At 45.5% G+C, this 26,143-nt stretch overlaps 1 protein-coding gene across 1 annotated transcript in view; it reads left to right on the top strand.

The window, feature by feature from the left end:
- The window catches only part of TRIM67 (tripartite motif containing 67), a 161,975-nt gene that overhangs the window by 93,983 nt on the left and 41,849 nt on the right, over window positions 1-26,143 (top strand). Inside the window, 2 exon segments of the mRNA XM_030195210.1 lie at window positions 16,644-16,803; window positions 23,723-23,868. Coding sequence (XP_030051070.1) covers window positions 16,644-16,803; window positions 23,723-23,868 — 306 coding nt within the window.

A 26,143-nucleotide genomic window follows, 5' to 3' on the forward strand; every position in this document is an offset into this window, starting at 1 on the left:
GCAGCAGCGTCAGTGAAAGCGCTGCCGACGTCTCCCTTCCCTTGCACTCATTGGTTCCCTCAGTGTCCCGCCTTCTTCTGACGTCAGAAGAAGGCGGACACTGAGGGAACCAAGAGCGTGAAGGGAAGGGAGACGTCGGCAGCGCTCCGCTTTCACTGACGCTGCTGCAACCGGAAGTAAAAGATTTAAAGGCCCCAGGGCGCGGAGGAAAGAGCAGAGAGGCATGGATGGGAGGGCAGAGAGACAGGCATGGATGGGAGGGCATGGATGGGAGGGCAGAGAGGCATGGATGGGAGGGCAGCAGCAGGGCCCAGGGAGAGGACAAATTGCTGGAAGGGGAGGGGAGAGAGCAGCAGCGTCAGTGAAAGCGCTGCCGACGTCTCCCTTCCCTTGCACTCATTGGTTCCCTCAGTGTCCCGCCTTCTTCTGACGTCAGAAGAAGGCGGACACTGAGGGAACCAAGAGCATGAAGGGAAGGGAGACGTCGGCAGCGCTCCGCTTTCACTGACGCTGCTGCGACCGGAAGTAAAAGATTTAAAGGCCCCAGGGCGCGGAGGAAAGAGCAGAGAGGCATGGATGGGAGGGCAGAGAGACAGGCATGGATGGGAGGGCATGGATGGGAGGGCAGAGAGGCATGGATGGGAGGGCAGCAGCAGGGCCCAGGGAGAGGACAAATTGCTGGAAGGGGAGGGGAGAGAGGAGGATTGCTAGCTATGGATGCAGCAGGGAAGGGCAGAGAGGGACAAGGATGGACATGGGGGCCCAGGGAGAGGACAATTTGCTGGAAATGGAGGGGAGGGGAGAGAGGAGGATTGCTGGCTATGGATGCAGCAGGGAAGGGCAGAGAGGGACAAGGATGGACATGGGGGCCCAGGGAGAGGACAATTTGCTGGAAATGGAGGGGAGGGGGGAGAGGAGGATTGCTGGCTATGGATGCAGCAGGGAAGGGCAGAGAGGGACAAGGATGGACATGGGGGCCCAGGGAGAGGACAATTTGCTGGAAATGGAGGGGAGGGGAGGAGGATTGCTGGCTATGGATGGAGGAGGGAAGGGCAGAGAGGGACAAGGATGGACATGGGGGCCCAGGGAGAGGACAAATTGCTGGAAATGGAGGGGAGGGGAGAGAGGAGGATTGCTGGCTATGGATGGAGGAGGGAAGGGCAGAGAGGGAGAAGGATGGACGTGGATGGGAGGACAGGACCCAGGGAGAGAGAAGAAATTGCTGGAAATGGATATAGAGCAAGAAATGAAAAAGAAAGTAAAGAAATAAATGGAAAGGAAGCCCTGGAAATGGAGTTAAGAGGACAGATAGCAGCAGACTCAGATACTGGGCCAGCATGATCAGAAAAAGAAAGTCACCAGACAACAAAGGTAGAAAAAAATCATTTTATTTTCATTTTAGCGTTTGGAATATGTCCACTTTGAGAATTTACATCTGCTATCTTATTTTGCAATGTATAGCAATTTGTTTCTAAGAATATTGCTGACAATTCCTGTCAGTGTGGCAAGTGGTGAGCGATCATTTTCATGGGGGGGGGGGGGGGGGCGCCAACTGATAGTCTGCAGGGGGGCGCCAGAGACCCTAGGCACGGCCCTGCATATAGAGAACCTCCACTGCCTCCTTGAAAAAACTCTCCATGCCTACCGTTTGCCTTACTGCAAATAGAAATTGCCAGACTACTCGGTCAAACGCCTTCTCTGCATCAAAGCTAACCAACAGGGAGGGCCTTCTCTGTGCCGCCACTGCCTCCACTGAGGCTAGAATAGCTCTAACATTCCTAGCTACCGACCTTCTCTTCACAAATCCCACCTGCGGAGCCGCTATCAGGTCCGGGAACACACAGGACAACCTATTAGCCAAAATGTTTGCATATAATTTTACGTCGCAATTTAAGAGGGAGAAAGGCTGATAGGACCCAGGATCCTCAGAGTCTCTGCCCGGCTTCAGCAATACTGTCATTTGGGCAATGTTAAAGGAATCCGGCATAGCTCCAGACTTTGCCATTGAATTGAACAAATTAAGTAGAGGAAGCTTCACCTGCTCCTGAAATAACTTATAAATCTACACATTAAACCCATCGGGGCCTGGTGCTTTATGAAGCTTACTCTGTTGTAACATCAGGTCTCCTTCCATAACAGGGCATTAAGATATGCCTTCTGCGAGGATGAGATCTTAGGTAAAACTAAGTTTTCCAACTACAAGATGTTATCTAGGAGGGCATCTGTGGGTGCCTGATAGAGCGATTCATAAAATTTCTTGAAATGAGCTAAGATTCCCACATTTGAGCTAATATATCTGCCCTCTCAGTCCTGTAATTGTATAATGCGAGATGGACCCCTTTGTCCCTGCACCAAATGCCCCAACAGAGTCCCTGCCTTATTCCCGTAAAGGAATAACCGATGTTTATAATATAATTGGGACTTCAATGCTCTCTGATGGAGCAGCTCATTCAACTCTCTCTGGGAAGCCAATAGGGCTTGTTTCATCGCTTCTGTCTGGAATGCCCCATATTGAAGCCTTTGACGGCGAATCACCCTCTCTAAACAGAGGATTTCTTTGTCCCTCCTTTTCCGAACCCGGGCTCTATAAGCGATGATCTCCCCTCTCATCACCATCTTCACTGTTTCCCAATATAGGCCATGTTGGTGAACATGCCCCCCATTGTAACGCTCAAAGTCCACCCATATCTCCCGGAGAAAAGCATGAAAAGAGGTGTCCCAATACAGCTCCAATGGAAATCACCAGTTCCCACCCCTTCCCACACCCATGCCAGTCTCCAACTGCAACCATATAAGAGAATAGTCCGAGACCTCACACGGGCCAATCTCTACAGCTGGGACTCTAGCAAAAAGAGTGTTTGAGATTAAAGAGTAATCTATGCGCGATTGCGATGAGTGTGCCCTTGCCAGATGTGTATAGTCTCTAAGTGTAGGATGCACCACTCTCCACACGTCTATCAAGTCTAATGCTGTGCAAAGGAAAGACAGGCCCCTCAAATAATAGCTCAGGCTCTGGGTTGCAGGAGTGGATTTATCCATCTGGGGGTCAAACACCAAATTGAAATCTTCTCCAGGATAACATTTCCCTCCTGATAAGGGTTCAAAAGGTCAATTAGCCCTCGGAAAAATTTTTTGTCAAAGACATTAGGGGCATATACATTACATAGTATCAGTGGGCGACCCAACATATTTACCTTCAGGGCTATGTTTAACTGAGTGGATTTGCACTTGCAGCCCTTTGCGAAAAAGGATCATTACTCCTGCCTTCTTGTTTACCACCGGGGCCTCCTCCATTTGTCCCACCCAACCTTTTTGAAACTTTAAATGCTCTACTGTTGTCAAGTGGGTTTCCTGCAGGAACGCTCCATCCACTCCATGGCGTCGTAAGGTTTGCAACACCTTCATACATTTAATTGGTGATGAGACTCCCCCAAGATTCCAAGATATCAATTTAAATGATCCCAGGATCTGATAGTTACACTGATATTGTGAAAGAAACAACTAGAACTTTGCTTGAGAGAGTACCCCCTCCCAGCCCCTGGGCACCCTCCCCCACGCCATATGCGCAATTTCCATTTTTGCCCTCGCATCGTCCCCAAGGAATCTGCATTTTGCTGACCAGAAAAAGAAGAAAAAAACCCATCCCCCCACTCTGCCATCCCTCCCTCCCTCCCTCCCCAACCCCCTCCCCCTCCTCCCATCCCCTCCCCCCACCAATTTAACTACCCCGATAACCTTGTTCCCTTTAAAGAACTGTTCACACCGGAACCCCTCTCCTGCCCCCCCAAGCAGAAACAACTATTATGGAAAGAAAATAACCCATAGCATTCTTAACCAAACAAGTAGCCAAACTCGGACCCTTTGCATCATTCCCAGCTGCTTAGACCTTCCCGAAATACTAAAGGTAAACGAGTTCCTCTGACCAATGTCTCTAGGGAACAGATCTCCTTACATTATTTGAGTTTACTCACTATCAGCTGACATTTGTTCCAAATATGCATACAAACTAAGGAGTGTCAGTCAGTCACTTTTGCTCTCCAAAAACCAACGTTAGATTCATAACACTGAAAACATATCTCAAATCTCATTTGCAGACTCCAATAAAAGTCTTTGTCCTGATGGTAACATTTCACGTTCTCCTCCACAGCCACCGCTATCCCCAACCGGACTTGGCTCTGGCCTCAGATAAAACTTCAAGCTTTATTCATTGCTGTTCCCCTCTCTGGTTCTGGTTCTAGATGCGACACAAATTTAAGGGTGTCGACGGGGGATGTAAAGAAGTCAGTCTTTCCTGCATGCTGGATCTTCAGGTGCGACGGATAAAGCAAGGCAAATCGTACTCTTTTGGTATGGAGCAATGTACATGTTTCAGCAAATAGTCGGCATTTTGCTACGACTGCCGCAGGGAAATCTTGGAAACAAAGAATACGATGTTTTTCATAGTGCAGTATTCCCGCCAGTCTCCAAGCCCTCAGGATCTCTTGCTTATGGGCATAATTCAGTAATTTGAAAATCACGATTCACGGCGGGAGTCCTCCTGCCAGGCCAAGCTCAGACGATGAGTGCGTTCAATCCTCAAGGAGTTATCCATTGCCGGTAAGTTCAGCGTTTTAGGCAGCCATGTCTCAAGGAAGCCTCTCAGGTCAGCGTCTTTGATCGTCTCTGTGAATCCCATTATTCTGAGAATATTTCTGTGTGCTCTATTCTCTAAGGACTCAAGCTTCGATTCTAATTGGGCTAACTTTTTCTGCAGCGTTTGCTGTTGGCTCTCATGCTGCAAACACTTATCTTCCACGTTGGAGAGTCTCTGCTGGTAGCCCAACATATCAGCCTGCACACCTTCCAGTTTGCCGTCCATCTGTTCTAGTTTATCAGTTTTTGATCTACCGAGGTCTCCAGCAATGCCAAGACCTCTGCTGCAATCTCCGCTGCCCACGCCGATCCCACTGACGATTCACCCGAGGGGCCGTGCTCTGCCATCTTGTTCTCTCCAGTGCAGTTTCTTGCTCCCTCTTTCCGCTGCACTTTAGTGGACATTTTCACTCACTCAGAGATCCGCTGATCTTCCAGTCTTATGTCTAAAGAGTTCTCCTTCAATTATATCGTTTAATGGGCTTTGCAAATGTTCCTATCCTGCTTGGAGTTAAATTTTACCTGAGGGGCCTCGGAGCTCCACTCTGTGGCTTCCTCCTTCTAGCCTAGCATCACGTGATCCCCTAACTGATAGCATTTTAATATGTTTTGCACTGGTGTCTATCATGTAAGTTAACTTCAATTCCTTTCTGCCTCTCGTAGCCAGTGTCAAGCAGGTAGACCACTCAATCATGAGCTTCTGCCCATGGTAGCTTTCTGCATCAGCCCCTCAATGCTCACTAAGTCACTGACCCAACCACAGCTGTAAAAATAAATTAAAACAAAAAAACATATGTAAGGCTTCACTCAGCAGACAGCAGTCTCCCTTTACAGAAAATAGTTCAGAATTTTAAGAGCTAGTGACAATGCCTTATTCTTGGTAAACAGGAAAATTTCTAGCATGCTCCAAGATTTCTTAAGAATGGCTCTATTTCCAAAGCAGGAATCTGCTCAGAGGGGATGTGTTCTGCTGTCTCCACCTCCATGGGCTATGCAGTCTCTTATTAACCCATGGAAACTCCTCCTCTTCATGATCTCTCCCTCTCAGATGACCTGAGCAAATTCAACCCCTTTCAACCCTTGGCTTCTGTGTAACCTGTCTGCCTCCACCCCTGACCCTCCTTGGTGTTATTCCAGACGTGAGCCCTTGAGCCCAGGCTGAGACCTAGTATAGGATTTTGGCCTAGGCCTAGGGTTGCCCGAACAGGCCCTATGCACCACCCCAGCCAGCAAACCCCGCACACTCACAACAGCCAACAGGCACCACCAGAAAGGAGATAGAGCATTCAGGTGGGCCTCACGGCCGATTGGGAACCCACTCACACAGAGACCAAGCAAGCGGGCCTCACGGCTGACCGGGAACTAAGTCACACTCTGGGAATGGAGAAAGAACAACAAGGGTTCCACAAGGAACTGGGCCACAAGCAGCACATATAGCGAAGACTAGAGTCACAAAGGAAAGGGTGAGAGGCAGAAGCCTCTAAAGGTATACAAGGCTGTGCCACAGGCGAACAAGAATACAGGAAGCCCCAGAAGGAAACACTCTAGGCTTATACAACACAGCACTCAATGAAAAAGGAAAACAACTATAGGAACACATTCTAGGGTGAACCATTCAGCACACAAGGGAACTAGGCTGTACCTACAGCATACAACAATATAGGGAAAGGGGAAGCTACTCATAGGAACACTCTAGGCTGTACCTTACAGCACACAAGGGAACAAGGCTGTACCTACAGCATACAACAATACATGAAAGGGGAAGCCACTCATAGGAACACTCTAGGCTATACCTTACAGCACTCAGGGAAAAGGGGAAGGAAAGCCACCTATAGGAATACACTCTAGGCTGAACCATTCAGCACACAAGGGAACTAGGCTATACCTACAGCATACAACGATACAGGGAACACATTAGGCTGAATATACAGCATACAAAGGGAAAGGGAGAACTACCTAAGGAATATACAAAGCTGGCCCCACAGCCCACAAGGGGAAAAGGGGATTGCTAAAGGGAAAAAACAGGGCAGAGCTACTCAGCAGACAAAGATAAAGGGGAGAGTAAACAAAAGAGGAAGCTGCCATGACACACACAGACCAGAAAAGGAATGCTGCTCTGGTACACAGGAGACAGCTACAGCAAACAAAGAGAACTAAAACAAACAAACAAGAGCAAAATACAAGGACAGGGGGAGGCAGAACCACAGGGAGCAGAGCAGAAGCTCAGCACAACAAAGGAAACACAGAGGGAGAGAAAGTTAAACAAACAAACTGAAATTACTCAAGGCACAAGCTTACCCCAGACAGCACTACGGACTAGATGCATCAACAAAACGTAAAATACCGAAAACTTAAAAGTCATTACCGTTTTAGAAAAAACGAAGGATGCACTAAAAAAAAAAGACGCATATGTTCGGTGCGGTATTCAAACATCGGATGCATGAAAGTATCGTTAATCTGGTGTAATCTCTGCCAGCAGTATAGGAAACGCATGCGCACAATCGCCAAATCTATGATATCTCCTTGCCCGAAGACGCCGTGCCGCTCACCCCCATTTCTCAATCAGCTGATATCAGAGAGTGCAGTTGAAAGCTTGCATCACAAAAATAGCCTTCCATTTTGGCCATTATTCACACCCAAATAATAAAAACGTCTTTTTTGGCCATGCTTCACAGTCAGCTAAGAGATCTGGAAGTCTCTGAGCCAATCACAGGATTTGTAGTATGGAATGTTGCCACAATTTGGGTTTCTGCCAGGTACTTGTGACCTGACTTGGCCACTGTTTGGAAAACATGATACTGGGCTAGATGGACCATTGGTCTGACCCAGTATGACTACTCTTATATTTTATGTACCTGCATATATTACCAGAATACTGTAAATGCCATTCTGTTTAATATGTTGCATTATTTTGGCACTTAATTCTCTGTAGTGTATGTTCAGTGTGCACATTACCATCAGTAGGAAAGATAATAAGGGGGTGATAGCAACTTAAATGGGTCCTTCCCTGCTGTGTTCAAAAATGTCCCTACTGTACCTTTACTGTTGATGTAGGATTTGCCCTCCCCCACAATAAGAATTTTAACTTGCCCCATGATACCTCATCCTACCCACCTTAGTCCCACCCATCTGAACCTCCCCAAACAGTTGAGTCACTGACTGCCTATGATGGATTGAGGTAGAAAGTGGAGGTCAGCATCAAGAGCAAGAAAATGGGGAAATTATTGTGGAAACTCTTCAGGGAGAAAAGAAGATTTGGAAGGGATATTTTAAGGGCACTTCTATAACAAGACACCTATATTTAGGCACCTGATAAGAGCCTATTCTGTGAAAGAAAGTAGGTACTTAATTTCCTTTATAGAATAGGCTTCTATCAGGTGCCTAAATATAGGTGTTCTTATGTGTGTGGGGGGGAGGGGTAGAAGTGGTGGGATCCCTGAGCCCCTGTTGTGCTATTGTGAGAAGATGAAAAGTTGAATGGTGCGGTTGCCGAGCCACTTTTGTGGTGTGGTGTTTTGCTAAGGCATATTTTTTGCCTAGGGATTTGTAACAGTCCAGTCTGTTTTGTTTTACCAGTAGGTATTTTGATGTTCCAGTGATCATGGTAAACTGGTGTACTATTAATGCTCATCTCAACCCTATCATTTTGTTTAAAATGGCTTCCTTCAGAAATTTTGTAAGGTGTAACATTGATAAGCAACATTTTAAAGTTATATGTTCCTTGTCGATGTTACACCCTGGAGGCTGTTTTTGACATAATGAAAAGATGAGCATTAGCAGAACATCTGAGAGTCTGTGATCATCTCCAGGCAACATACTCTTATTTAAGAGTGAGGTTCATTCCTGTAACTGTTTCGGAATACACAAAACTAACCCATCTGAAGATGTTATTCTGGAAGGCAAGAAATTACTTGCTGTCACTGTCAGCCATTTTGCCAACCCAAAAATAAGCTTTTCTGCATCTAGAGCCTGTGTATTTCTAAGGTTCACACTGGCATGGTATGGGAGTACTGGGGGAGGAGGGAGAGCTGGCTAAACAAGGAGGGAGGGAGGAAGAGAAAAACAGCAGGGCTTTGGAGAGGCAGAAAGAGAGAACAGGCTGCAGTAGTGAGGTGTAGAGGTGTGCTGCCCTTGATAATTCATGGGGATGTGAAAGGGGGGGCACTAAGAGACAAAATTCCCTTGGTGCTGGCTTAATTTAGTGAAAAAAAGTCTTCACTGTCCAATAAACTGGGTTTCTATCCAGTCTACTCTTTGAGATAGCCATAATGAATATGAATGAGATGTGTATATGCAAATTAATATGCTAATGTGCCACAACCCACCCTTTGCACCCAAATGGAACAGTCAAACTACTATGAATTATCCACTCACTTCACATCCCAGTTGATAAATATTGTGCAGAGATATGCAAAATGCTGTTTAAGTTGGCCATTTACAACACCAACATAGGCAGACTGCCACTTCTCCCCCACACTTTCTCCATCTGCACATATAACAAGAAAATTATTTTGAGAAAGTTTGAGGCGTAAATAAACATATTGGGAACGTTCATTATTTTTAATCAGATTAGTTGTAAATTGTGATACCGTAGCTTTTAAACAATCTATGTAAAAAAGATGTTGCAGTACATACTTCTTCAAATATCACAGCAATTCCAAAAGGAGGAAGCTTTTTCAATCTTTGGTTTGTTTTATTTCTATTTATTGCCTTTATCTACAGGGAATTCCCAGAGTAGGGATTAAGCTGAGACTGAATTTGCATTCAATAGAAACCTTTGTCAGAAGTTTAGTAGCTGGAGGTGTGAAAGTGATTGAGAATAGGATGTTCAGATAATATATCAGTGAAAGCGAAATTGATGAATAAATCTACTACAAATAAATAAGAGAATCGTTAACAGGTCACCTATGTGCAAAGGCAAAGTAGATGTCTATTTCAACAAGCAGACATCTTAAGTAGAGGAGTGTGGTAGCCGTGTTAGTCCACTCTTAAGGTTATCAATAGAAATCAAACAAAATAAAACATGGAAAAGAAAATAAGATGATACCTTTTTTATTGGACATAACTTAATACATTTCTTGATTAGCATTATAAACCATAAAGCTGTATGTCTCTGTTGATCACCCCACCCCTCACCTATCCACACCCATCCTGTTAGAATATCAATGATATGCTTTGATGTCCCCATGCATACCTCCGACCCACCCCCATCCTCCCACCCTGTCAGACTGTCATAGTAATGCTTGAATGTTTTCACTTATATACACTGTCAGCTAGCACATTTGCTTATTTCCGATCTGACGAAGAAGGGCAACCTTCGAAAGCTAATCAAGAAATGTATTAAGTTATGTCCAATAAAAAAGGTATCATCTTATTTTCTTTTCCATGTTTTATTTTGTTTGATTTCTATTGATAACAAGCAGACATAAATGTATCCATGTATAATGGCGATGGAGGCGCATGAGGGCAATGAGTTCTGCTTGGGTAGCCGAAATTGTTGCGGAGGTGCAGCAGGCTGTTGATAGTTCCTTAGTTAAGAGATTACAGACTGTTACGGACAAGCTTGACGTTATGGATGGCCAGTTGGAAGCATTGTGGGGGGATTTTACCACACAATGTCAACGCATCTCCAATGTGGAGGATCGCGTACAGCAGCTGACCACTGACAATACAGCACTGCAAGCAAAAGTGAAATTTTTGGAGGACCAACTACATGATCTTTTCCTATTAAACGGGGAATAGGGTTGTTCACTCTCCCCCTTGTTATTTGTTCTTTCTTTAGATCCTCTTTTTGAGACATTTTGGTTAATCCGGATATTTGGGGAATTCGGATAGGTAATCAAGAATTTAAACTTTCTGCTTTTGCTGATGACCTCTTGGTTAATATAGTAGACCCCAGTCTTTCTTTGCCTGCTCTTATGGATAGTTTTACTGAATATAGTGATCTTTCATGGTTCAAATTGAATTTAGATAAATCTTTGGCAGTGCCAACTGTAGCCACAGTTCAGACTAATGAAGGTCCTTTTCCTTTTTGATGGGAACTTCGGTCCTTTCGTTATCTCGGCATCTGGTTGTCCTATAAGATTTCTTTACTTTGGGAGGTTAATGGCTCCTCTCTTTTTGCCTCTTTGAAGGATTGTTTAGATTGCTGGATGTCTTTGCCCCTAACTGTTCATGGTCGCGTGCACGTTTTTCATGTGGTTCTGTTTCCTAGGTGGCTTTATATGCTTCAGCTTTTACTTTAAAACTGTTAAAACAGGATTTGCTCTCTTTGCAAAGGCTTGTTTCTAAATGGTGTTGGTGAGGAATGAGGTCGAAGACTCCATTTACCTATCTGCAGGGTTCTTGGCATTATGGTGACTTAGGGCTCCCTGATTTGCTGTTGTATAATTTGTTATGTTTGCTCCATCATCTGGGAGATTGGATTTTGGAGGAATCTACCTATACACCTCATTACTATGAACAGGCTTTCTATTACCCCTACCATTTCTATTCTTTGTTGCATAGACCTAATAGTACTGAGGCGTGGAAGACTCTTATTCTACTTTTGGGGGGTAATCCTTGGGTATCAGACCATATGCCCATTTTAGGTAATTTACAGTTTCCACCTGGGTATGATAATGCTAGCTTCTGCCGATGGGCAGCCAAGGGGATACTCTATTTACATCATATTTTGCAGCCTCAGTCTGGGTATAAGCTGGCTCGTTGGGAGGATTTGCTTGCCAAGGAATGGTGGAGCAGCACAATTTTTTCGCTTATCACCAAATACAACATTATGTCACTACTTTAGACTCTGCGGGTTTGGCTTTTTCTTTACATTCTTGTTTGTTAGATTTCTTCGAGCCTTTCTGAGATAGTGGCCTTTCTGTTTCTTCTCTGTATTGGGCTCTCAGGAAGCATTCTTCAGTCCCCAATCAGACAAAATTCCGGGATCGTTGGTGTCAGGATTTAGATATACCACCTGCATCCTTGTATTTAGGGATGCTGTTTTGCTGTATGTGTGCAGTTTCTATTAGTGCAGAACTACATGAATGTTAATTTAGGGTGTTACATCGGGCCTATTTCATGCAGGAACTTTTGTTTAAAGCAGAGGAGATATACATACCCCTATTTGTCCGAAATGTCATCAAGGGGTTAATTCATTTTACCATGCTTTTTGGAGTTGTGCTAAGATCCTACATTTCTGGATGGTTTTATTATGCTATTTTTGGAAACTATTTGGTCGCTTTCTTCTTGCAATGCCCCCAAGGTATACTTTTGGATAGGTATAAAGATTTTCATATTCCAGCTTGATTTCAGGTCCTCTTGCTCCAGAAGACAGGTATGTTGGGTAAACAGGTCATTTTAGGGCTGTGGTTCAGTGCTGAATCTCCATCTTTTTGGACCTGGAGGAATTGTTTTCATGCTCTCATGCTCCTGGATCAGCAGCATGCTGTGTATTCCTTTAAATGGAAACAGTTTATTTTTAAAACCTGGGATGACTATATACAATCTTTGCATTAATCCTCAATGCATTTTGATCTTTTTTTTTTCAGTTTCTTGATTGACATGGCGATTTCCTGCGCTAACAGAGACACCCATTATATTCCTATGGGTGTCTCTAGCGTTAGCACATGCTAAAACGTTTGCGCACCTGCACCACGGCTTAGTAATGAAATCCCTTAGATCGTTTCAATGTTATTTTTTACAAGATCATTTTAGGATAATAGTTCAATTATCTATTCTTTCTATGCTGGATCATTTTAATTCCCTATATTTAGGAGTAGCTACAAAATATATGTCTACAATGCAGCTGATCCAGAATTCTACAGCCAGGTTGATTTTTTATAAATCAAAGTTTGATCATGCTTCCCCTTTGTTGTTAGAATTTGCACTGGTTGCCAGTCCAAACAAGGATTGCTTTCAAAGCACTATGCCTGATTTTTAAATCTCTGTATGGTGTCTGTGCAGAAGGTCTTTCACAATCTTATAGAATTTAAGGGCCCTGCTTACTAAGGCACTCTAGGCATTTTTAGTGCATGCTAATTTTAGCATACACTAACGCTAGAGACACCCATATATTTCTCCAGTGTTAGCCCGTGCTAATTTTTAGCACACACTACAAACCTTAGCGCACCTACAGCGTGGCTTAATAAACAAGGCCCTTACAATCCAGTGCTAGGTCTCGGACTTGTAACTCATTAATTTTAGCTTTACCTTCTGTTACACAAGTTAGATTTAAAGCTGTTTTCTCACATTCATTTCATTTTCTTGCAGTTCAGCTTTGGGATCGCCTTTCCATTGCTCTTCTTCTTTTGAGTCATTTTTAACATTTTCGTAAGGCTTTAAAGACTTAAATATTTTCAGTGTAATTAATGAATTTTTAAAAATGTTATAGTTAAAGTTTTGTTTGCTATTTGTAATTCCTGATAGTTGTATCAGTTTTTATTTGGTTGTATCCCACTTCGAATCCTACTCGTTGGCAGTTTATAAGCCTCCATGCAATGTAACTGTAATGTAATGTAATGAGGTCCTCCATGAGAATCTGCAGGTCCTACTTTAGTGAAAGGGTCATTCTAATGTGATGATGCTCATGCTTCATACCCGATGTAGCTGCAGCCAGCCTCCTGGCAAAGATTGTCCCTATAGGGATGATATGGCACACAAAGCTGAGGTAACCTTGAAGAGACTGTTCTTGCTGGAGCATTACTTTCTTGGCACAGATAGCTGTAGCAATTTTTGTCCTCAGCACCTCCAATTTGTCTTGGGGCAGTTTGGTCATCAGTGTTGAGGAGTCAATTTCAATACCAAGGAACAGGTATCAGAGTTCTCAGGTCCCACAAGAAGTCATCCAGGTAATGCACCAAATGGTGTGAGGATGCTTTCTGTGCAATAACCCAGTGCAGAATGGAGCTGAGCCAAGAAGCGGCACCAAGCCAAGTGGGCGCCACCACATTGCTTTTGGTCATCACACTATGCAGCGGCTGACCTCTTTTTCTTTAGCATGGGTTATGTTAAGTCAAGCACTTGTGTAGTTCAAGTTCTGTATTTCTATAAAGTGGATATGACAGCAGGGCCCTGCGTAGGGCCACTGCAATGGTACTCAGCAGAATCCTGTAAAAATATACAGTTGGAAATCATAAGTCCTAAAAGGTGCCTATTTAGCACAGGGCCCTGCTAAATAGGCAACTGTTAGGACTTTTCACAAAGGATGGTAACCTGTTATACAATTATTCCCAACAACAGCCATTTCCAAAAGCCAATACCGTATCTAGGTAAACAGTTATTTATAAAGTGCCACCTTCCCCATAGGTAAAAGTATGTTAAAAAAATTTTAAGTTTGTGTGATTGTCAAGACCTACTGGCTTGCTGTGACCACGGCTGCTACTGTAGGTCACTGCCAATATGCCTAACGATTAAACTGCCTTACCCGGTGCTTTAAACAACCTGTATTAAATCTCTGGGATAGAGGCCTGTGTTTTACATAACATATATTAAATATTTGGAATAGGGGCCTGTGCTTTAAATAACCTGTATTAAATCTCCGAGATAGGGGCCTGTGTTTTAGATAACCTGTATTAAATGTCTGGGATAGGGGCCTGTGCTTTAAAGCCATGTTGGTGCGTTCAAACACTGTAGGCCAGATTTATGTTACTTGGAATAGCAGTGTTCTACAAATTGCACAGGTCACTTGGTAGCATGCCCATAGTCTGCCCATAGTGGCACACTGGCGGGGCAGTGGGGGTGGTCCACTCCAGTGCAGGCCGAAAGGGGGTGCACTGAGCAGTTGTGTGGCTATTGGCTCTGCTGGTCCCCTGCCCCCTCTTACGTCAACTTCCTGTTCCGGGGCAGGGGACCTGCAGAGCTGACAGCTGCACAACTGTCAGTGCACCCCCTTGCTTGGAGAAGGGAGGCTGGGGAGGGGGGGACATGCCTGGAGGGCAACCGAGCTAGGTACACCACTGCCTGCCCACTCTCTGCCTATGTGTTTGCCACATACTTTATAGAATAGTACCTAGCACTTAAGATGTGTAACTGCTAGTATTATATAACCAGTGTGTGTTTTCTAGGAAAAAAGGTGCCGATACTCAAATGTCAGGCCACCCTTCAGGGGTGGGTTGATCACTGAGTGACCCACCCCACAATAGCCAGGCCCTCTGCAACCAGTCACAGAATCTATGAAAAGGCAGAATTGGTGTGTAGAGCCTGAGCATTTTCATTATAACTTGGGGACCATGAGTCAATTTTACAGACAATGAAAAAGGTGCTGGTACTTAGTACTCCCAAGTACCCCCTCAAAAAAAACCCTGCATATAACCTACGCGCCCATTCAAAGCCTGACATTAGGCTTATTGCAGCGCAGTCAGCTGGAATATACAGTGGGGGAAATAAGTATTTGATCCCTTGCTGATTTTGTAAGTTTGCCCACTGACAAAGACATGAGCAGCCCATAATTGAAGGGTAGGTTATTGGTAACAGTGAGAGATAGCACATCACAAATTAAATCCGGAAAATCACATTGTGGAAAGTATATGAATTTATTTGCATTCTGCAGAGGGAAATAAGTATTTGATCCCCCACCAACCAGTAAGAGATCTGGCCCCTACAGACCAGGTAGATGCTCCAAATCAACTCGTTACCTGCATGACAGACAGCTGTCGGCAATGGTCACCTGTATGAAAGACACCTGTCCACAGACTCAGTGAATCAGTCAGACTCTAACCTCTACAAAATGGCCAAGAGCAAGGAGCTGTCTAAGGATGTCAGGGACAAGATCATACACCTGCACAAGGCTGGAATGGGCTACAAAACCATCAGTAAGACGCTGGGCGAGAAGGAGACAACTGTTGGTGCCATAGTAAGAAAATGGAAGAAGTACAAAATGACTGTCAATCGACAAAGATCTGGGGCTCCACGCAAAATCTCACCTCGTGGGGTATCCTTGATCATGAGGAAGGTTAGAAATCAGCCTACAACTACAAGGGGGGAACTTGTCAATGATCTCAAGGCAGCTGGGACCACTGTCACCACGAAAACCATTGGTAACACATTACGACATAACGGATTGCAATCCTGCAGTGCCCGCAAGGTCCCCCTGCTCCGGAAGGCACATGTGACGGCCCGTCTGAAGTTTGCCAGTGAACACCTGGATGATGCCGAGAGTGATTGGGAGAAGGTGCTGTGGTCAGATGAGACAAAAATTGAGCTCTTTGGCATGAACTCAACTCGCCGTGTTTGGAGGAAGAGAAATGCTGCCTATGACCCAAAGAACACCGTCCCCACTGTCAAGCATGGAGGTGGAAATGTTATGTTTTGGGGGTGTTTCTCTGCTAAGGGCACAGGACTACTTCACCGCATCAATGGGAGAATGGATGGGGCCATGTACCGTACAATTCTGAGTGACAACCTCCTTCCCTCCGCCAGGGCCTTAAAAATGGGTCGTGGCTGGGTCTTCCAGCACGACAATGACCCAAAACATACAGCCAAGGCAACAAAGGAGTGGCTCAGGAAGAAGCACATTAGGGTCATGGAGTGGCCTAGCCAGTCACCAGACCTTAATCCCATTGAAAACTTATGGAGGGAGCTGAAGCTGCGAGTTGCCAAGCGACAGCCCAGAACTCTTAATGATTTAGAGATGATCTGCAAAGAGGAGTGGACCAAAATTCCTCCTGACATGTGTGCAAACCTCATCATCAACTACAGAAGACGTCTGACCGCTGTGCTTGCCAACAAGGGTTTTGCCACCAAGTATTAGGTCTTGTTTGCCAGAGGGATTAAATACTTATTTCCCTCTGCAGAATGCAAATAAATTCATATACTTTCCACAATGTGATTTTCCGGATTTAATTTGTGATGTGCTATCTCTCACTGTTACCAATAACCTACCCTTCAATTATGGGCTGCTCATGTCTTTGTCAGTGGGCAAACTTACAAAATCAGCAAGGGATCAAATACTTATTTCCCCCACTGTAAGTAAGCATGCATTTTTTTCATTTTCATACTTTGATGTTATACTTTATATTTCTTTTCAGATTTCAGATGCCTTAATCAAACGTGTCCAAGGGTCTCAGGAACAGTGGGTTAAAGGAGCCCTGGAACCAAAAGTATCTTCGGAATTTGACTTGACTTTGGACAGTGAGCCTTTGCTACAGTCAATCCATCAACTGGATTTTATTCAGATGAAATGTAAGGGTGAGCTTTTTTACAGCCTCCACATGAAATGAAATAGCAATCTGATTCTTGGAAGGACACTGTCACGTCTCTGGTCGTGACCACCCTCAGACTTACCTTATTTCTGGGGGTCAGCATCTGTGCTGGCTTCTGTCTGTTTCTGTGTTAGTTTTGTCTCTGTCTCTGTGTGCTGATTACTTCACTAGCCCTCACCTGTGTGGGCTATGCCTCTCTGGGGAGCCAGCATCTAAGATGGCTTCCACCTGTTCTGTTCCAGCTTTCAAGATGGCTCCTGCCTGTCCTTCCTATGTGTTCCAAGCCTCTTCTTGGTGTGAGTGTGTTCCCTGCTCCTGTCCTGCAGTAGGTGACATCATCAGTGAGAGCCTTTATAAGGAAGTGCTGTGCTTGCATTCAGGGCCTTTGCATAGTAAGTAAGAGTGTTATGCTAATAGGCCGTGAGGTTAGTGAGATCACTGTTGCGCTGCTACTTAGCCTTTCTCTGGGGCTCTTGCCCATCTGCTATTTGTGTCTATGGACTGCCAGTCCTTCTGTGTGGGCACTGCCCTTCTGCTTTGTGTCTGTGGACTGCTAGTCCTTCCGTGTGGGCTTTTGCCCTTCTGTTTTGTGTCTGTGGACTGCTAGTCCTTCCTTTGCCTTGCTCTGCGTTTGGAGTCTGAAGCTTCAGCCATTTTCTCTCTGTCTGTGTTTGGAGCTGCTGAAGCTTCAGCCCTGACTCTGTTATCCCTGGTTTATTCCTCTGCCTGCTGCCTGCCCAAAGACTCTGTTTGCTCCTGGTTTATTCTATTGTCCACTGCCTGCCCAAAGACTCTGTTTGCTCCTGGTTTATTCTATTGTCCACTGCCTGCCCAAAGACTCTGCTAGTTCCTGGTTCTTCTTCTGTCTGCTCTGCCTAGTTTGCTTTGCTTGTATATCCCGAGTCCTGTTTCTGCCAAGCTTGCTTGTGTATCCTGAGTCCTGTTTCTGCCTAGCTAGTCTGTATATCCTGAGTGTATATCCTGAATCCTGTCTCTGCCTAGCTAGTGTGTATATCCTGAGTGTATATCCTGAATCCTGTCTCTGCCTAGCCTTTGTGTACGTCTTGTCCCTTTGGTCTGTCTTGTGTTTCTGGCTTAGTGGCTGCATGCAGCTTTCAGTCCGAGTCTAGTATTTAGCCTAGTCTCCCTCGTGTACCCCGGACCCAGGGTGGGTCCTCTGGATCTTCAGTTCCTGCCTTATCCTGCAAGTCCTGCCGGCCACCCACACTCCGGAGCTCAACTCCGGAGGAATGGTGGTCAAGCGCAGGTGAAGTTGTTCCTGTTCTGCCTGTTCTAGTTGCCTGCCTCAGTACTACTCCAGTCCAGAGTTCCAGTCCTGCTCTTCTGTGTATCCAGTTCCAGGGTGGTCTTGCCTGCCGCTGCTGCTCCTCGGCAGTGGCCCAAGGGCTCATGTATTCTGGTTCTGCCTCGAGAACCTGACAGACACTGATGTCTGTCACCAAGTGAGAATGCTTTGTGCAAACTTAGCAAAGATGGCTGGAAGAGGAGGTTTGAAAAGAGACAAAGTTCTGGGCCTGACTTTCAGAGGTGGCACCACTCTACTTTAGCTGTAAATGCAGCAGCAGGGGGTAATTCTATAAGAAGCCGCCTAGTTTTAGGTGGCAAGAATGAGTGCAAATGTTGATATTCTAGTCACTTATGCACATATGTGTACATGGACTCATGCCAATCATCAGTTTCTGGCTAAGCAGTATTGTTTAAGTACGCACCTAGATGCAACGGCATATATTTTGTGGGTCTACGCACAATCTTTTGCAATTTAGGCTTGAGCATTCTTATCAGCTCTATGGCTAATATAAGCATTTGCACCTTAAATATAAGCATGTTTTCAGCACCTTACGCTAATATGGGGCCTGGAGCAGAGGTACTCAAACCTGTCCTAGGGGTTCACAGGCCAGTCGGTTTTTCAGGCTATCCCTAATGAATATGCATACTGTTGTTAAATCTCATCTATATCCCTTACTAAAATAAATATAAATATTCAAAAACAACCTTTAATCTTCATATAATGTTCCCATTTCACTCTACAGAAATTATTTAAAACCTAACATTCCCCATAAACCCAAATCAGCATCATTACAGAGGAGCTGTTGACTCTTGTCTATGTTTCAACAGATGACCTTGGTCTCCTGAAGAAGCACTTGCGAAATGTGGTTCATGTTGAGACCAAGGCAACAGTGAGCCTGGAGCTACTTCAGCTATGATTAGTTTGGTAGCAGTTTTGGCTGTCTGAAAGAAGAGGATTTTGTACTCACGCCTCAGTATTTGGGTTTTGGACTTGTCCAGAAAGGATTATTGTGCCTTGTCAGAAAGGGATTTGCCCTTCTTTGTGCAGAACATTTGGACTGGAATGCTTATATTGCAAGAAGAATTGTATCACTGTGTACAGAGGATTTAATCGTTTTTAACGTGTATGCAGTGTGCGATATATGGAAGTCCTGACCCTTGAACTGATTTGGGTTTGTGGGGAAGGTTAGTTTTTAAATAATTTCTGTAGAGTGAAATGGGAACATTATATGAAGAATAAAGATTGCTTCTGAATACTTATATTTATTTTAGTAAGGGGTATAAATGAGATTTAAGAACAATTAGTATGACATTGTGATATTACTGTTGTTTATAGTCTGTGTTAACTCAGGATTGTATTGATATAATGAATATGCATGAGAGGATCGTTCCTGCCCCAGCTCACCTTTGGACCACCAAGGCTGTAAAGTTGGCCTGGGGAGAGACCTACAGTGGATTCGGGAGGGGGGGTTCCTCTTTACAACGGAAGGAGTGAATGAGTGGGAGTTTCCAGTTTGGGGGGACAGCTGCAGAGGGCAGAACCGGCTGTGGCAGGACACCTCAGGAAAGGGATGGAATGGAAGGAATGGCGGATGCCAGAGGGGAGGGAAGGAAGGAGAGAGAGAGGATTACTTGAATATAAACCATCGGTTTGTATTTGAGTTAACAGTTTTCCCCCCTTTTTTTAGGGGAAAATGTTATCTCGGTTTATATTCAGATGGGTTTATATTTGAGTGTATATGGTATATACAAATCTCTCTCATGCATATTCATTAGGGATATCCTGAAAACCCGACTGGCCTGTGAACCCCTAGGACAGATTTGAGCACAAGTGGCCACCTCCTTTTAGGAGCTGCAAAGTGAGAATCTTTTCTATAATAGCACCTGGGTAACCAGGATTCTGTTGTAGAATACTAGCATAACCCAGCATTGGTTCACCATACATTTAGGTGCCTGCAGTTACCCCAGCCATACCGCAGTTACACCCTGCCCTTGCCCCTCACATGCCCCTCTTCCAAGTTACGCTTTATGCCACTTACACACACCTTTACAGAATAGCACTTAGGTACTGTGCTGCCACTTACATGCACTAGTGTACACTTACCAAAGCACATGTGGCGTGAAAATGCATATATCCTGATTAAGTAGCGCTGCTGAATTTACTTTATCAGAGAAACCAAGTTATCCAGTTCCAGGCTGGAGATTTTTGGATAGTCCTGGATTTCTGACCACCCCATCCTGGTGCATTATGGGAAGGAATGACCAGGAAAAAGGTGCGACTGAACCCACAAAGGAGAAGGAAGGGATGCACAGGGAGAGGTACTGCTGGATGGAGGAGGGGGTGGAAGAGGAATGGAATGACAGGAAGAGGTGTTGCTGGACCCGGGAGGGGGGAGGAGGAAGGAATGGACAAGAAGAGGTGCTGTTGAACCCAGGAAGTGGGGAGAAGGAAGGGATGGACAAGAAGAGGTACTGCTGGACTCAAGGGGGGGAGGAGGAAGGGAGAGATAGGGAGAGGTGTTGGACCCAGGTTGAAGATGGAGAGATGCTGGACGGGGGTGGAGGGAGGAAATAGACAGGATTGGGGGAGGGGGAGAAATGCTGGATGGGACGGGGAAAAGAGACACCAGATTGGGGGGGGGGGGGGAGAGGGAGCCACAGGGAGAGATACTGACCCCAGGATGTGGAGGAGTAGCCTAATGGTTAGTACAGCGGGCTTTGATCATGGCAACCTGGGTTCAATTCCCACTGCAGCTTCCTGTGACCTTGGGCAAGTCACTTAACCCTCCATTGCAAAGTATTTTGTTACCTATCAGGCTTATTTTCGAAAGAGAAGGGCGCCCATCTTTCAACACAAATTGGGAGATGGGCATTCTTCTCCCAGGGTCGCCCAAAACGGCATAATCAAAAGCCGATTTTGGGCGTCCTCAACTGCTTTCCATCATGGGGATGACCAAAGTTCATGGGGGGTGTCATAAGTGTAGCGAAGGCGGGACTGGGGTGTGCCTACATGTGCGTCCTCGACCGATAATGGCAAAAAGAAGGACGTCCCTGACGAGCACTTGGGCAACTTTACTTGGTCCATTTTTTTATGACCAAGCCTCAAAAAGGTGCCTAAACTGACCAGATGACCACCGGAGGGAATTGGGGATGACCTTCCCTTACTCCCCCAGTGGTCACCAACCCCCTCCCACCCTTAAAAAAAATTTTTTAAATATTTTTTGCCAGCCTCTATACCAGCCTCAAATGTCATACCCAGCTCCATGACAGCAGTATGCAGGTCCCTGGAGCAGTTTTAGTGGGTGCAGTGCACTTCAGGCAGGTGGACCCAGGCCCACCCCCCCCCCCCCGACCTGTTACACTTGTGGTGGTAAATGTGAGCCCTTCAAAACCCACCAGAAACCCACTTTACCCACATGTAGGTGCCCCCCTTCACCCCTTAGGGCTATGGTAGTGGTGTACAGTTGTGGGGAGTGGGTTTTGGGGGGCTCAGCACACAAGGTTAAGGGAGCTATGCACCTGGGAGCAATTTGTGAAGTCCACTGCAGTGCCCCTTAGGGTGCCGGGTTGGTATCCTAGCATGTGAGGGGACCAGTGCACTACAAATGCTGGCTTCTCCCATGACCAAATGGCTTGGATTTGGTCGTTTCTGAGATGGGCCTTCACGGTTTCCATTATGGTCGAAAATCGGGGACGACCATCTCTAAGGTCGACCTAAATTTCACGATTTGGGCGTCCCCGACTGTATTATCGAAACGAAAGATGGACTCCCATCTTGTTTCGATAATATGGGTCCCCCCCCCCTCGCTGGGACGTCCTGCGAGGGCGTCCGCAGGAAAACTTGGGCGCCCCTTTTGATTATGCCCCTCCACCTGAGTTAGAAATTAGGTCATCCATTATCCTCTAGACCTTCACTGCTACAGTTTCTGTTCCTTCCACATACATCTCACCTTACAAGCACCTCTAACTCCTTCTGTCTCCCAGCGACCGCACAGTGCAGTGATGTGAAGAGCAGCAGCTGAAGTTTAAGATCTGAGGGGTTTCTTTCTAGCCTAGACAGTCACCTATCCTGCCTAATGGGTCACCCAGCTGAGTTCCTCAGTTTTAAGGCCAATTTTGTTTGTTTAAAGCTTCTAATGATAGAATATGGGATTTGATAATAATATACTGCCTTTCTGTGGCTACAATCAAAGCAGTTTATATATTATATACAGGTACTTATTTTCTACCTGGGGTAGTGGAGGGTTAAGTGACTTGCCCAGAGTCACAAGGAACTGCAGAGGGAAATGAATCCAGTCCCCCTGGTTCGCAGACTGCTTCACTAACCATTAGGCTAGTCCTCCAAATAGAAAATTAGGGTTCCATATTTGAATGGAATTTTCCAGGTGTCAGCAGCAGCTACCCGGATAAGTCCCATCGAGGCAGATATTCAGTGGCACTAGCTGGATAGTGTGGCTGAATATTTTTACAAATTGCCTCAGCATTATCCAGATAGTGCCAGTGCAGTCCGGGGGCAGCGCTGGGGCAGAGACCAGAAGTTTCTGGGCTGCAACAATTTACCCAAATAACTATCCGGATGACTTAGAACAGCAAAAGGTTTGTCCTTAATCTATCCGGATAGTGGTTGACTATCTCTGTTTTCCAGACAATGCTGGCACCTCAGGAGTAAACATAATGGTTAGTGCAGTGGCCTGAGAACCAGGGGAACCAGGTTCTATTCCCGCTGCAACTCCTTATGACTCTGGGCAAGTCACTTAACTCACCATTGGCCCAGGTACAAACTAAGTACCTGTATATAATATGTAAACCACTTTGATTGTAACAAGAAAGGCAGTATATCAAATCCCATTCCCACGCTATCCCGATATTGCCACTGATATCTGGAACTTTTCTCCATGGCAGCTGTGGGCTCAGTATCGGGAGGTTGATTGTTTGCATTAGCTGATGCATTAAAAAGTGCCTCCATTTAAAGCAGTGCTGGAAACTTTATTCCTTCAGGTCTAGGTTTCATGAATATTCATAAGAATGTATTTACAGCTTGCATGTGTTATTTTATTATTATTATTATGAAAATTTGATTTTTGATTTAGCTCTAAGTTTCAAGAAACCTTCTCTAGCGGAAACTTACTGCCAAATTATAAACAGTGGAAAAAACCCTCTCCGGGCCAAGTAAATCTCCAGCAGTAGAGTTTTACTGTATTCATATATTCAACGGCACTATCCATTTGTGTAGCACTGCTAATCACCATTTCAACGCATAAGATAAGCCTGCTAATTCTCTAGCCTAATTTATAAATATATTGTTATCTAGAGAGCAGCTAGATTTCACCATACTCCGGATAGCTTTTGTGGCAGACCCCAGCCTTTTTTTTCTTACAGATAAATACCAGTACATATGAATTTATGTAGTGGCATAGCCATACAGCTGCTGCAGATTTTTTGAAAGTCAATTTGCTGGCTGTATAAGTGGCTTTGAATATTGGACCTACATGTGAAAATGTCTGGATTGCTTGCCAGAGATGAATATTGCATATCCGCAGTGCTGCTCAATAAGTGATGAACAAGTTGCACTAACCTGCACTTTTTTCCTCTTGCAGTGCCCCCAATCCCGCTGCTGCAGCTAGAGAAGTGCTGTACGCGCAACAACAGTGTGACGCTGGCTTGGAGGATGCCGCCTTTCAGCCATAATCCAGTCGAAGGTTACATCCTAGAGCTTGACGATGGAAATGGTGGGCAGTTCAGAGTAAGAGCTTCACTGTCATCATTCCTGTCTTTATCCATGATATTATTTCTGAGGAATTATTTTGCCTGCAATGTGAAACAGGTGAACTTCCTTGTCTCTTCCAAACACACAAATTGCTCACCCACCATGGATCCTATGATAGCTTCTCAGAATAAATATAGCATCACTATTTGCTTCATGCAATTCAATGTGCATAAGCAGGAAAAAAATAGTAAATAGTTTTCAGTAGCTAGGGGAGTACCTTAGTAATTCAGACTGAGAACCAGGAAAGCCAGGAAAGAGTTCAACTCTCCCTGCTGTTCCTTCTGACCTTGGGCAAATTACTTGGAAGGAAATTCTATAAAGAGGTACCTATCTTTAGGTGCTAAGAACATGCCTACTTGGAGCATGTTCTATAAAAGAAAGCATACTAGCATAACAGGTCAATACATGCTGGTATTTTAGCCAAGAGCACTTACACCAGCCATAGAGCTGGTGTATATGGTGAAATTGTCTTACCTGATAATTTCCTTTCCTTTAGTCAGCTGCACCATTCTGAACACATGGGTGTTATCCCCTCCTACCAGCAGATGGAGGTAGAGGAAAACCTAGGCTTTTCCAGTGAACTCACCGGTATAACCGGTTCCAGTATGCTTCTGCCAAAGCAGCTACAAAAAAATAACACAAACAAGCATAACACCACAGAGTACCACTCACTATCCTATATCTCCGAGGATTACTTCCTCACTACTCAAATTATCATCCCTTTTTGTTTCTTTTTCTTTTCTTTTTTGATTTTTTTTTACTGAAAGAAAAGAAAAGAACAACCTGGGAGCCTGGGCATTAGTCTTCTGAGGGCAGAATGGTGCAGCCAAGTAAAGGAAAGGAAATTATCAGGTAAGACATACTTTTATCTTCCTTGTCATCTAGGTTGCACCGTTCTGAATATGTGGGATGTACCCAGTGGTGTGCTGGAGCCAGCTCGCACCAGCTCACAAGAGCCGGTTGTTAAATTATTAAAGCTCTTGCGAGCCGGTGGTTCTGGCAGGCGAGCTGGCTCCTAGGGGCGGCGCAACCCGGCGGCAAGTGAGGTAAGCATGGCAGGAGGGCACCACAAGCCATGCTTACCTCACCTCCCGCTGCTCTGGGGGGTTTAAATCTTTGATTTACCTCCGTCGCAGCAGCCGCAGTGAAAGCCCGTCTCTAGTCTTCCCTTCATTCCCGTCAGTGTCCCGCCTTCTTCTGATATCATTTCCTCTTTCCACGAGGGCGGGACACTGACAGGAAACGAAGGGAAGGCTAGAGATGGGCTTTCACTGCGGCTGCTGTGACGGAGGTAAGTCAAAGATTTAAACCCCCCCAGGGTGGCAGGAGCAAAAACAGGGTTTTTGGGGGGAGAAGAGGGCGGGCAGGTGGACATGGGAGTGGGAGGGCAGGGGAGAGAGGAGCATCAAAGCCATCAATGGATATGGATGGGAAGTCAGGTCTCAGGGAGAGAGGAGAAATTGCTGGACATGGAGGGGAGGGGCATGGGAGAGAGGAGAGTTGCTGGATATGGATGGATGGATGGGGGCAGGGGAGAGAGGAGAATTGCTGGATATGGATGGATAGCTGGATGGAGGGCAGGGGAGAGGACAGTTGCTGGACATGGGTGGATGGAGGGGAGGGCAGGGGAGAGGAAAGTTACTGGACATAGGTGGATGGAAGGGAGGGGAGAGGAGGGTTGCTGGACATGGGTGGATGGAGGGGAGGGCAGGGGAGAGAGGAGGGTTGCTGGACATGGGTGGATGGAGGGGAGGGCAGGGGAGAGAGGAGGGTTGCTGGACATGGATGGAGGGGAGGGCAGGAGAAATTCTGGACATGGATGGAGGGAAGGGAAGACAGGAATGAGATGCACATGGATGGAGGGGAGGGAAGAGAGAGGAAGTGAGATGAACATGAATGGAGGGGAGAAAGGAGAAATGCTGGACATGGATAGAGGAGAGGGAAGGGAGAGAGAAGAAATGCTGGACATGGAGGGAAGAAAGAGGAAGGAGATGAGATGAGGGAAAAGGAAGAGAGGAGAAAAACTGCACATGGAGAAAATAGGAAGAAGCTGGATCCACTGGACAGTCAAGGAGGAGGAAAGAAAAGAAATAAATGGAAAGGAAGCCCTGAAAACGGAGTCAAGGGAACAGATAGAGAGCAGCAGAATCAGATACTGGGCCAGAATGTTGAGAAAAACAAAGTCACCAGACAACAAAGGTAGAAAAAATTATTTTCATTTTAGTGTTTGGAATATGTCCACTTTGAGAAT

Source organism: Microcaecilia unicolor, chromosome 3 (assembly GCF_901765095.1).
Source record: "Microcaecilia unicolor chromosome 3, aMicUni1.1, whole genome shotgun sequence".
NCBI lineage: Eukaryota > Metazoa > Chordata > Amphibia > Gymnophiona > Siphonopidae > Microcaecilia > Microcaecilia unicolor.